The sequence below is a fragment of the Taudactylus pleione genome, unplaced genomic scaffold (assembly GCF_031769625.1).
Source record: "Taudactylus pleione unplaced genomic scaffold, aTauple2 ptg000185l, whole genome shotgun sequence".
Lineage (NCBI taxonomy): Eukaryota > Metazoa > Chordata > Amphibia > Anura > Myobatrachidae > Taudactylus > Taudactylus pleione.
Window position 1 is genome coordinate 2,184,431 of NW_028284587.1, and position 13,732 is coordinate 2,198,162.

At 46.1% G+C, this 13,732-nt stretch overlaps 1 protein-coding gene across 6 annotated transcripts in view; it reads left to right on the plus strand.

Moving 5' to 3' along the window:
• The window catches only part of ARHGAP32 (Rho GTPase activating protein 32), a 313,447-nt gene that overhangs the window by 191,306 nt on the left and 108,409 nt on the right, over positions 1-13,732 (plus strand). For all 6 annotated transcript variants that reach the window (XM_088476258.1, XM_088476259.1, XM_088476256.1 and 3 more), the window contains 2 exons: positions 4,108-4,214; positions 6,004-6,088. In XM_088476258.1, the coding sequence (XP_088332384.1) occupies positions 4,108-4,214; positions 6,004-6,088 (192 nt within the window). The remainder of the gene's footprint in view (positions 1-4,107; positions 4,215-6,003; positions 6,089-13,732) is intronic.

Consider the following 13,732-nt stretch of genomic DNA (forward strand, 5'->3'; position numbering starts at 1 on the left):
CAATTCCATGTCGACCATCTGGTGTTAACCAATTTAGTAGTTATCTAGATAGTCGATTGTTCATCCGGATACCACATGACCTGACCACTGTACATGACCATAATACACTTCTAATATACCCTATACAGACATAGGACACTACACCCCCAACATGACCTCACGCCTGTACATGACCATAATACATTCTGTTACACCCTATTCAGACATAGGGCACTACACCCCAACATAACCTGACCACTGTACATGATCATAATACACTACTATTACACTGTATACAGACATGAGACACTACACCCCAACCATGTCCTGACCACTGTACATGGGGGGGCAGATGGATTGCTGGGGAACAGGAGGCTTGCCTGACTTTCCGGAGGGCTGGGAGTGGCACCCAATTTTCGGGAGGCTCCTGGCCGAATCGGGAGGGTAGGGAAGTATGGACTTGACCACTGTACATGACCATAATACACATCTATTACACATTATACAGACATGGGATACCACACCCCCAACATGACCTGACCACTGTACATGACCATAATACACATCTATTACACTGTATACAGACATAGGACACTACACCCCCAACATGACCTGACCCAGAGTTGCCGACTTCTAGCTCCCTTTTTCCGGGAGGGAGCTGTCGGGCATCCTCAGCAGCGGAGGGACGTGTCACTTCAATAGGGGGCCTGGCCCAGAACATGAAGCTTCAATGGGGCGGGGCATGGGCACGACAGCACAATCGCGTCATCGCAGCCCCGCACCCTCGTTACAATGCCGAGATTAATGGCATCTATTACACTCTATACAGACCTAGGACACTACACCCCCAACATGACCTGACCACTATACATGACCATAATACACATCTATTACACTGTATACAGACATAGTACACTACACCCCCAACATGACCTGACCACTGTTCATGATCATAATACACATCTATTACACTGTATACAGATATAGGACACTACACTCCAACATGTCCTGACCACTGTACATGACCATAATACACATCTATTACACTGTACAGACATAGGACACTACACCCCAACATGACCTGTCCACTGTACATGACCATAATACACATCTATTACACTGTATACAGACATAGGACACTACACCCCCTACATGTCCTGACCACTGTACATGATCATAATACACATATATTACACTCTATACAGACATAGGACGCTGCACCCCCAACATGACCTGACTGCTGTACATGATCATAATACACATCTATTACACTGTATACAGACATAGGACACTAAACCCCCAACATGTCCTGACCACTGTACATGATCATAATACACATCTATTACACTGTATACAGACATAGGACACTACACCCCCAACATGACCTGACCGCTGTACATGACCATAATACACATCTATTACACTGTATACAGACATAGGACACTACACCCCCAACATGACCTGACCACTGTACATGATCATAATACACATCTATTACACTGTATACAGACATAGCACACTACACCCCCAACATGTCCTGACCACTGTACATGATCATAATACACATCTATTACACCGTATACAGACATAGGACACTACACCCCCAACATGACCTGACCACTGTACATGACCATAATACACATCTATTACACTGTATACAGACATAGGACACTACACCCCCAACATGACCTGACCACTGTACATGACCATAATACACATCTATTACACTGTACAGACATAGGACACTACACCCCCAACATGTCCTGACCGCTGTAAATGACCATAATACACATCTATTACACTGTATACAGACATAGGACACTACACCCCCAACATGACCTGACCAATGTACATGATCGTAATACACATCTATTACACTGTATACAGACATAGGACACTACACCCCCAACATGACCTGACCGCTGTACATGACCATAATACACATCTATTACACCATATACAGACATAGGACACTACACCCCCAACATGTCCTGACCACTGTACATGATCATAATACACATCTATTACACTGTATACAGACATAGGACACTACACCCCCAACATGACCTGACCGCTGTACATGACCATAATACACATCTATTACACCATATACAGACATAGGACACTACACCCCCAACATGACCTGACCACTGTACATGACCATAATACACATCTATTACACCATATACAGACATAGGACACTACACCCCCAACATGTCCTGACCACTGTACATGATCATAATACACATCTATTACACTGTATACAGACATAGCACACTACACCCCCAACATGACCTGACCGCTGTACATGACCATAATACACATCTATTACACCATATACAGACATAGGACACTACACCCCCAACATGACCTGACCACTGTACATGACCATAATACACATCTATTACACTGTATACAGACATAGGACACTACACCCCCAACATGTCCTGACCACTGTACATGACCATAATACACATCTATTACACTGTATACAGACATAGGACACTACACCCCCAACATGTCCTGACCGCTGTACATGATCATAATACACATCTATTACACTGTATACAGACATAGGACACTACACCCCCAACATGTCCTGAACACCAGACATGGTTCTTCTGACTGATATGTCTGCATATATTTGATGTATAGATGGACAGTTGCTGATACATCTTGCATTTAGGATAAAGGGACATACGTACTACTTTTGCAGTTGATCATTTTGAACCAGAGCGTAATGACTTGTTTTGCAAAAATAGCGTAATAAAAAGCTGCATTCGTGGCAGCTCCATATTATAGAGATCACTAGCTCTGGGGGTCAAGTCACGTCAAGTGGGCAGGGGTCCCCACCTGACCATCTCCAATTTTGATAGTTGCACCCACTTCCACTTTGAGGACCACAGGTTTTGGTACTATTGCATATTGTGAACAAAATTTTTCTCAAAGTTAGTCTGACATATACATCAATGCTCAAAATTGGTCCACTGGACATGGAATGACCCCATTTAGAATATTTGTGGTTGTTCTGTATAATACACGTTTCCCCACAGAAAGACTTGTGCTTGTCCTGTATATTCGCTCGTCTCTTGCGCTAATGTGGCTTGGCTCCTAGAGAAGAGGAGCATGCTGGGAAGGGGCAGGCGGATGTAGCCCTAGTACAGTATGTGACCGAGGTGCTTATATCTGCGTCCGTTTCAGCAATTACTTCTAATTGCGGCCTAGTCACATGGAGTACTAGCAGTGCGCCAGAGATGGTTTAATAGTTGGCTGTCTAAATCTGTGTACTCACAGCTCATACTGCCCAGTGATGGTTTTCAGGGACTTTCTCTATAAACGTCACTTATTTGATGTTTTATCAGTTCCAAAGACTCTATCTGGGACACAACTTGCAGTACTGCTGCCATCTGCTGGTGGGCGCTTGACATTAGCGGTGTCGTTCTGCTGTAGGTTGTCTTAGACAATTACATCCCATATTCTTTCTACATGGAAAATTCGCACAGAATATGTTCCAGCTTCGTGTTGTCCTAATGATTCCGGTATGGGTTATGGTACAATTATGTACAATCTGAAAAATACAGATTTTCCAGGAATTGTTACAATACGTCAGCAGGTATTGCTGTATTTGCGTGGTGTACATTGCTTATTTCACCATTAGAGGTATAGGGGTGACATTTGGGCCGCCCCGGCATTCGTTCTGCTACGCTTTGCTTGCTACACGATGACCCAGATGTGATGTAACGTGGAAGCTGCGCACAGTTCTGGTCCTGCTCCAATGTCGGTGCTTTGCAGTTTGCGGCTGGAGCAGTGGTAGTCTGGTTTCCTTTGGCGTTGTGGGTGGAGAACAGGGTAATATTCAGACATTAGCTCTTTTCTTTTGTACGCATTTATTTTGTTCTGTTTTCGGTAGATTTTGGATTGTTTCTCGAGTTGCTGTAGTATTATGTATAGATTTATGCCTGTCCTTAAATGAGTCTGGTAATGTGCTGGGTTATATGATGGCATCAGTAATCCGGCCTCCTCCTCGTGCCGGCGTTACCCACAAACCACAAGTGGAGGCTAATTGTTTAAATGAAATGCTTTCTGTCACATTTGTTTCTAATAGAAGTGTTATTTTCCTGTTGGCAGGCTCGGGGAGCAGATATTTCGGTTCCTGGAGAGATCCTCATTGCCGCAGAGCTCCCAGCGCGGTCCTGCGGTAACACCGCCAGCATGAAAGTGAAGAACGTCAAGAAGTGAGTTGTTTGTTGGTCTTTTTTTTTTTGGTAACGCCCTTTCTCGCCACGCTATAACCGTGTTTCCAGGACACGTGGGCGATGTGACATGACAAATGCTTCATGCTGTTATTGTGAATAGAAGTGTATTGTGACCTGCTATGTATTATTGTGAGTGTGTGATACCTGAATGTGACCTTGTGTGTTACATGTGACAGGTGTTAGTGTACGGCAGTATTCAGTGTATGCATGATAAATATCTCAGAATGAATTGTGTGTAACACATCCGAGCATGTCACAGCCAGGAGAGAGGAGCAGGCACCAGAACACACACGGATCGTTCTCTATATGCTGTAATCACATAGTATCACAGACGGGTCCTTTTATACTGCGGCTTCAGTTACGCTAAATAGCCCCTCGCAGAGTCTTTTTGCTGAAAATGTGCGTCCGATATCTAACAACTGGGAGCGTCAGAGCTGCATTGCTGGTATACACCGAGCACTGGGGTGTGCGACATTTGTACATCCGTAAAACGTACAAAAAAGAGAACACAAATGGCGCAAGTAGTAAAAAACTGCCACAGTATCAAATACAGTGATTTCCACAAACCACGGAAATAGTCAAATGAATAATAATAAAGGTGCACAAGCCCCGGAGCGAGAGAGAAATTCTCTCGCTCCGGAGCTCACTACAAAAGGGGCGGCTGTCGATGTTGATTGACAGCTCGCCCCGTTTTCTGGGCGGGGGGGGTGGCTACACAAACGGAGGTGTTCCTCAAGGAACGCCTGCCGTTTTGTGGGCGGCCGCACTGACATCAGCAGTGATGTCAGTGGGGAGCTTCCTGCTCGATCAGAGCAGGAAGCTCCCTGGGGCTTGCTGTTGTCGAGACCCAACCTTAGGGTCTCATCGCAAGCCCCGATGGTCTTGACCATCGCCACCATCAACCTGGTCGGTCGCTAAAGCTGTGGGTGGTAAGCTTAGCTAGCGACCAGGAGGCCGCACTTGAAAAGGTAAGCATCCGCCCTCATTCAGAGCGAGCGGTCGCTTCTTGCGACCGCCTCTGAATGATGGCCAATATCCTTAAATGGCCGAAATGGAACCGTACCGTATTCAGCACCTCACTAGGGCGCTTTAGAAGTGAGTAATGTCATGGGAGATTCCGGAATCGCCTTTCCCTCGCCCTTCAAAGCGAGGTGCTGCTGGGCTAAACCACGATACAGGTTATCAAATAGGTACACGTAAGTCCATATAACTCCACCAACGCGTTTCGAGTACTGCTGACTCTTCCTGATACAACCTTGATACATTCCTTGACTCTTTGAATAACAACTGACTGACCCCATTGAATTGTATACTGTCACCCTTTCGAGAGATCAACAGGATTTAAACATCACAAGAATTCCCATGTAGTAGCGCTGCAAGTATCATTTGTATCTTTATTATTATTCATTTGTACATCTGTGTTCGACCGAGTCCAAATCTATATAAAAAGGCCTCCGAAGCAGCGGCTCTTCCTCACGCCAAGTTCCGTTGTGCTACACCTGTACGTGTGTAATACCAATTCCTGTACTGTTAATGCCGCGGCCTAGCGTCTCTGAAACACTGAGCGGATCTTTCCTGCGGCTGCGATGTGACTAAGACGCAACATTTAAAGAAATATATATGGTGCGCTGCTCCTCTCGTAGGGTCTGAGTTGCGCCAGGCATTTTGCGCCATATGACGTGATGCCGCTCATTGTATGTAAATATTAACGCTTCAGGTGTTGTAGAACAACATCATTCACTCTTAACTCTTTTTTCTTATTTATCAGAATATCCTTCAGCAAAGGTCACTTCCCGAAGCTGGCAGAGTGCGCCCATTTCCACTACGAGAACGTGGATTTCGGCAGCGTGCAGGTGAGGCCTCGCTGTATGATACTTTTTCTCTCTTCCTTTGTATTTATTGCCATGTAAGCCTGAAATCCGCCAGAATCATGTCAGGCCTTTTTCCACCTTTTAACGAGGCCTTGGAACCAACAAAATTCATAGGAAAAAATTGTGGGAAAAGTACCCAGTTGCATAAGTATGCACACCCCTACATTAATACTTTGTAGAAGCACCTTCTGCCATTTTATTATTTCGATGAGTCTTTTTGAATAAGTCTCCGTCAACTTCGCACCCCTGGTTTTTGCAATTCTATCCCACTCTTCCCGGGAAATAAATTTCAAGAATCATCAAATTGCGAGGGGATCTCCTGTGCGGGGGCTGAGGCCTGGGCTCTGACTGGGCCATTCCGTATGCCTCTATCCCAGTAGTTCTCGAACTCTGTCCTCGGGACCCCACACAGGTCACGTTTTCCAGGTCAGCCAGTAGGTGCACAGGTGTAGTCATTACTCTCACATTTAAAAGATCCACAGGTGGAGCTAATTATCTCACTTGTGATTCTGTGAGGAGACCTGGAAAACATGCACTGTTTGGGGTCCTGAGGACCGAGTTTAAGAACCTGTGCTCTATCCTGACAGGAGCCCCTATCCCAGCGGAACATAATCCACTCCATGGTGTAACACGGCCACCACCATGCATCGCAGCAGGTGTGGTGGGTGCGCTTTGGCTGACGAGCCATGTTGCCTTTGTGCTAAGCAGATGAATTAAGGGCAAAAAGGTTCCACTAGACCAGTGATTCCCAACCTCGGTCCTCAAGGCACTCCAACAGTCCTGGTTTTAGTGATATCCATGCATAAGCACAGATAGTTAAATCAAAATAACTGAGGTACTAATTAGGTCACCTGTGCTCAAGTATGGCTATCCTTAAAACCTGGACTGTTAGTGTGCCTTGAGGACCGTGGTTGGGAACCCCTGCACTAGACCTATAAGACACTTCTCCCACAATGATTTGGAATACGGAGTGGGGTTTTATTTAATAACACTTAGATGGGCTCGGATGTTGGCTTCTGTCCGGCATCCTACAGGAGATTGTTACATGTAGGGAGTGACCAGTTCCTGACAGAACGAAAGTAAAGACAAAATTGTTTTTTATGAAATTAATGAAAACATTCCAAGCTCTATGTGTTATACAGTACAGCTGTATGTGCAGCATAACCCATCCCCAAACCCCCCCCCCCCCTTCCCCGTGCATGAGCTGTATATAATTAGGGAGGAAAGGAAATGTGCGACAGTGATTGGTAGATGCACAAAATAATAAGTAAGACATTATGTTTGAAATCCTCTTGATCATTAAAAGCCTTTTGGTGTTCATGCCTAAATAATGGTCTGTTAGTATAGATCTGTATTTAGTACAGTCTGCAGAAGGCCGGTGTATGGTTACTGTGATAGCCGGAGGGAAATCTATCTTCCCATTATTCCATCATGTGATATTGAGGTGCAGATTTACCAAGGTGTGTTCCCCAGATAATTCAGCACTATAGCTATTTGGGTTCTCTCTCTGTGCTGACAATATCCCCTATCTGCATATAAGTGACCAGAAATTCCTACAGCCCCAGACCTCAGTGTCTCCCTGGGACGTCCTGATCTTGGTTATGTCCCCCCGATGTGCCAGGGGTCACAGTGCTTCGTGGCATGTGTGATGCCTTTGAATAGTTTGATATCCCTCGCCTGATTGGTACTAATCAGTAACGAGCTCCCCTAGATGTTAGGAAAGCTCCTTGTGGATCTAAGACTGTGCTAGTAGGACTGAACCGAGAGCAGTGCAGGAAAATCCTACAGCTGAGGGCAGAGCAGGGGGTGATTACCAGGTCTGGGTCTCTGTAGGGGTCTGGCAGTGCAGGGATCTATGTTGCCACTGGCAACGCCCTTGCTATGCCGTGACCGCGCTGCCAAGCAGTCTGCTACATGTATGAGATCTAAGTGAGGAGGGGGCCGCGGGGAGTCTCTGCAGTCCTGTGTATGCTACTTACGGGGAAAACCTAATTTTGAATGCGATTGGTTATCTCTGTACTCCACTACAGACATACTATGGCAGGGTGTGAACACTTATGCAACAGGGTGTTGTAGGTTTTGTATTTCATTTACTTTCTATAAAAATTACTTCTTTGTTTATCACTTGTACATCACTAGGTCATACGTCTTACAGCAGGGGAATGATCAGGCTTTGCATCAGAAACACCTGCATACGCTGTACATTGTGCATCAGCCTGCAATGGTTATATCTGTCCTATACACAGATAACAGTGTAAGGACAGTCCACGCTCCATCCTCCGGTCACACAGGATGCACCTCATCCTGTGAGCAATGCGGGATCCTCTATGTGATACATCATGTCAGTCGCCTTTCATAAGGTCATCTAACTACTGGCTTATACGAAGATCCCCCCGGCTTCAGGCAATCTTAGCAGAGTAGGAGATTTATCTGTTCCATAAGCCTCTCTCTCCATATGGAGTTCACAAATCAAAGCAGCACAACTGTAAGCATTAAACATGACCAAGCTTCTCTCTGCCTTCTGCATCAAGGCCACTAGAGGGCACTAGTTTGTTTGTGGTGAATGTGAGCTGATCCGTGGACACAGGCTAAGTCCGTGTCATCTGTGGCTCCCAGCTCCTGGTATCCACTTAGCGATTTAACCAAGCGATTGCACGGTAACAACTTCGTTATCGTGCAATCGCTTGCAAATCGCACATGCATCGGGCATGTTTTGATCGGAAGCGACCAGTGATGTGCGTGCCCGCTGGTCGCTTCTGACATCGCCCGTACATGCTGGTCAACCTGAGGGATGTGCCTGGACTGAACGAGTCCAGGCACTAGATATACAAACGAGAGCACGAGGATACCCTTGTCACATCTGTTTATTATTGCTGGTTACACTTGTTTATATTACCGGCTGATACGATGTTACAATTAGGGCTGTCATATTTGATTCAATGTATTGTTATTATTTTTGAAGGTTAGAGGGGAAGTGTATCAGATGTTATGGTGTACAGTGGATGTGTATGGCTGGATAGGTGATATGAGTGATCTAAGGGGTATAGGGACAGAAAACAAAATATTTCCAAAATAAAAATGAATTGTTTTGTTGTGGGTATTATAGTGTAAAGTAACAGCCATAGTTACAGTCACTGTTACAGCAGTGCAGGAAACTGTCCTCCCTCCCCCCCACATTTAACCCTATAAATAACCCCTACATATCCCTTTCACTTTTACCCCCACATAGCTCAGAATTCCGCATTTACCCCACATATCCCTGCTTTCCACATTTACCCCACATATCCCTGCCTTCCGCATTTACCCCACATCTCCCTACCTTCCACATTTACCTCACATCTCCCTGCCTTCCTCATTTACCCACACATCTCCCTGCCTTCCACATTTACCCACACATCTCTCTGCCTTCTACATTTACCCCACATCTACCTGCCTTCCGCATTTACCTCACATCTACCTGCCTTCCGTATTTACCTCACATCTCCCTGCCTTCCACATTTACCTCACATCTCCCTGCCTTCCACATTTACCTCACATCTCCCTGCCTTCCACATTTACCTCACATCTCCCTTCCTTCCGCATTTACCCCACATTTACCCCACATCTCCCTGCCTTCCACATTTACCCACACATCTCCCTGCCTTCCACATTTACCCACACATCTCCCTGCCTTCCGCATTTACCTCACATCTACCTGCCTTCCACATTTACCCCACATCTCCCTGCCTTCCGTATTTACCTCACATCTCCCTGCCTTCCACATTTACCTCACATCTACCTGCCTTCCACATTTACCTCACTTCTCCCTGCCTTCCGCATTTACCTCACATCTCCCTGCCTTCCGCATTTACCTCACATCTCCCTGCCTTCCACATTTACCCCCACATCTCCCTGCCTTCCGCATTTACCTCACATCTCCCTGCCTTCCGCATTTACCTCACTTCTCCCTGCCTTCCACATTTACCCCCACATCTTCCTGCCTTCCACATTTACCTCACATCTCCCTGCCTTCCGCATTTACCTCACTTCTCCCTGCCTTCCACATTTACCCCACATCTCCCTGCCTTCCACATTTACCTCACATCTCCCTGCCTTCCACATTTATCTCCCATTTCCCTGCCTTCCACATTTACCTCACATCTCCCTGCCTTCCACATTTACCTCACATCTCCCTACCTTCCGCATTTACCCCCACATCTCCCTGCCTTCCACATTTACCCCCACATCTCCCTGCCTTCCGCATTTACCTCACATCTCCCTGCCTTCCACATTTACCCCCACATCTCCTTGCCTTCCGCATTTACCTCACATCTCCCTACCTTCCACATTTACCCCCACATCTCCCTACCTTCCACATTTACCCCACATCTCCCTACCTTCCACATTTACCCCACATCTCCCTGCCTTCCACATTTACCCCACATCTCCCTGCCTTCCACATTTACCCCCACATCTCCCTGCCTTCCACATTTACCTCACATCTCCCTGCCTTCCACATTTACCTCACTTCTCCCTGCCTTCCGCATTTACCCCACATCTCCCTGCCTTCCATATTTACCTCACATCTCCCTGCCTTCCACATTTACCCCCACATCTCCCTGCCTTCCGCATTTACCTCACTTCTCCCTGCCTTCCGCATTTACCTCACATCTCCCTGCCTTCCACATTTACCCCACATCTCCCTGCCTTCCGCATTTACCCCACATTCCCCTGACCCCCACATCACCCTCTGCACTTTTATCCCCACATTCCCCTGATCCCCACATTGTCCCACGCTTCTGTCACTCACGTCTCCCTGCCACTATTGCCTTATTGTCACTTCTGTGTGTGATGTGTAGATCTGTAGTGGGCAGCTCATCAGTAATATATGACTTCATGGCTTACGTAAGCTACGTTAGACATTAGTGAATGCACCAATATACTACTGAGTAAATGTTCCAGTGTCTCTGAGCTGTCTGTTCATGTTGGGACTTGTAGTTCCATAGCTATGTCCAAATAGTTACAGGCTTCCAGCGCTTGCTGTGGCGAATAGGTTTACAGCAGTAATGAGCTACAATCTCAGACACACTAGGACAGTCACCACATGTGAGCATTGTTTCTTACTGGCCAAGAGTCTTCTGTAATATGTAACGTCACATAGGTATGAGCATAGATACAGTAGATTGATAGATATGTATAGATAAATACTGGATATAGAGTTAGATAGGTGAGGGACAGATTGTGATATGAATAGCAGTTTGAGGTTTGAAAAGTGGAGTACTACAGGGTAATTTGCCTTTTGGTGAATTATATATTACCATGTCATTCACAAACTATTTGTAAATTTGTTCAAAATCGACCTTGATAACTTTGTCCCTATGCAGACACTGGAGGTTCTGTCCCGTCCCTGGCTGTAATGCTAGTAACCACCAGAGGGCGCTATAAACTTTAATTGTCACATTTTTTTAAGTGACCACCTCCTATATTCCAAGGACTACAGTAAAAGTTCCCTAACCCCAGTCCCTGGGGCTCACATAGGGTTATGTGCTGAATATCACCACAGTAACATTATTCGTGACTAACATTAAGACTATGGTATATCTGTGATACATAATGACGCGGCTCATCCCAGCCGTAATAAGAGGCCGGCAGATCAAGCTGTACTGTATCTGAGTAAGAATTGTATTGGCTCAGCAGTGCCGCTTTCATTTGTATTCCGGGCCAGAGAACAGTGTTTGCCAATTTGCGGATGTAATTAAGTTTACAGAAGTATTGATCTAAGTGCAGACTGATGTTTGCATATTATTCTGGGTCTGTCCCTGGCCCACCTAGTAGGTTCCTCCATAAGATCTAGGCTACAGAGCCACTTAATAGAAAGGTCAATGTGCTTAATATATCAGTTCAATGTGTTACCACTTGGGATTTGTGCCTGGAATAAGAAGTAATGAGCTCGGTAAGGGGGAAGGTGGGGGGAGCAGGCTATATGCACACACGCTATGTGTTCTACATACGTGATATATCGCCCTAAGTCTCAGCATCATTCAGGTAACACATGGAGGGAATTCATCACGAGAGAGGAACAACTGCCTACTATCTGTATCCCTCCTACATGGCCTGTCCTGTGCTGTAACCTGGGCTGTACATGGGCTGTGGTCTTGGGGGGACAATATGGACGAGCGGCGCGTATTTCTGTTCAGGTGCTTCTATCATAGGGAATGCTGAGAGCCCCTCTCCATATATGACCTTATTATCCCCCGTCTCATCATCAGTACCAAAACACTGAGCCCACAATCCTATATTATCAGGCCTATTTATCAATAGCTATTTGCGTCTTATTCCCCGAAAAACACCTGTTTTGGGGGGGGGGGGAGTAACCACAAAGATTTAGTACCCTCTGAATGTATGACATCAGCAGATGTCCCCAAAACCTGCTGTGATCCTTCTGTTCCCGCCGGCAGCTGGATCCCCCATAGTTTCTATGGGGGATGCGATACTGCCATATTTACCAACTTCCGATGCGTTCCGGAGATCGGCTACCACATCTGCGGATGGCGGTTGCCTGCTGCAGCCTATGGGCTACACATCGCATAATTAGCCTGGAGAGGCAATGGCAGCGGCACATGTATGGTCTGTCCCAGCACAGGAATGAAGAGATCGCACATGGCAGGGGCGGGCTGCTATCGGAGCCGCTGTACATGAGGGTGTTTTAGTAATGCATTCGGCTGATATGACCACATCCTGTAATGCGATTATGGGTGCTAATATCACGCCCAAAATGCATTACTAGTGCGATCATTAAAAAATGTGCCCCTAAGTCTGAATTGGTACATTTTGATGTTGCAAATGTATTCTCCTTTGTATAGTACACCTGGGTGGAGGAAAAGTAATCCCATGGAAAGTGATAGCAACACCAGATCATAGGACATGCAGAAATGTAGATAGTATGCATGTCCGCCTGCTAAACCCTGTACCACTCCCCTTAGTATGTCAGGTGTCCCGGGCAGTGCCCTCTTGTTCCCTGTATACCCCCTGTGCTCCTGGCCTCTTCTCTCCACGTCCCCTTCAGCGTCCTTCCTAGTCCTATCTAGTCTGTGTCTGATAGGATAGATGCATGGGGCTGGCATATCTGAGAAATGGGACCCCTTCCTTAGGGGTGGAGGGAGGTCCTGCGTGTGAGACAGTACTTAGTACGGGTTGGGTATGGGGTGCCGCCGGTCAGAATACCGATAGCGGCATCACAACAGTCAGAATCCCGACAGCTTTATGTAAGTAACCTAACCCTTACCCCCCCCCCCAGTGCCCAAACCTAGGACCTCCACCCCCCACCCTAAACCTAATACTCCCCTATGTCCCCGATAATTACCCGGCTATAGTATTTTGACTGTCGGCATTTTGTACCATTGTACATGTACAGAAACTATAGGTTTGTGATATGAATAGCAGTTTGAGGTTTGAAAAGTGGAGTATTACAGGGTAACTTGCCTTTTGGTGAATTGGGTGAATTGGACATTACCATGTAAACATGTCCTTCACAAACTATTTGTAAATTTGTTCAAAATCGACCTTGATTACTTTGTCCCTGTACAGAAGCTATAGATATTCACCATACAGATTTGTCCTCACATATCTCTTGCTGGAGTCACGCCA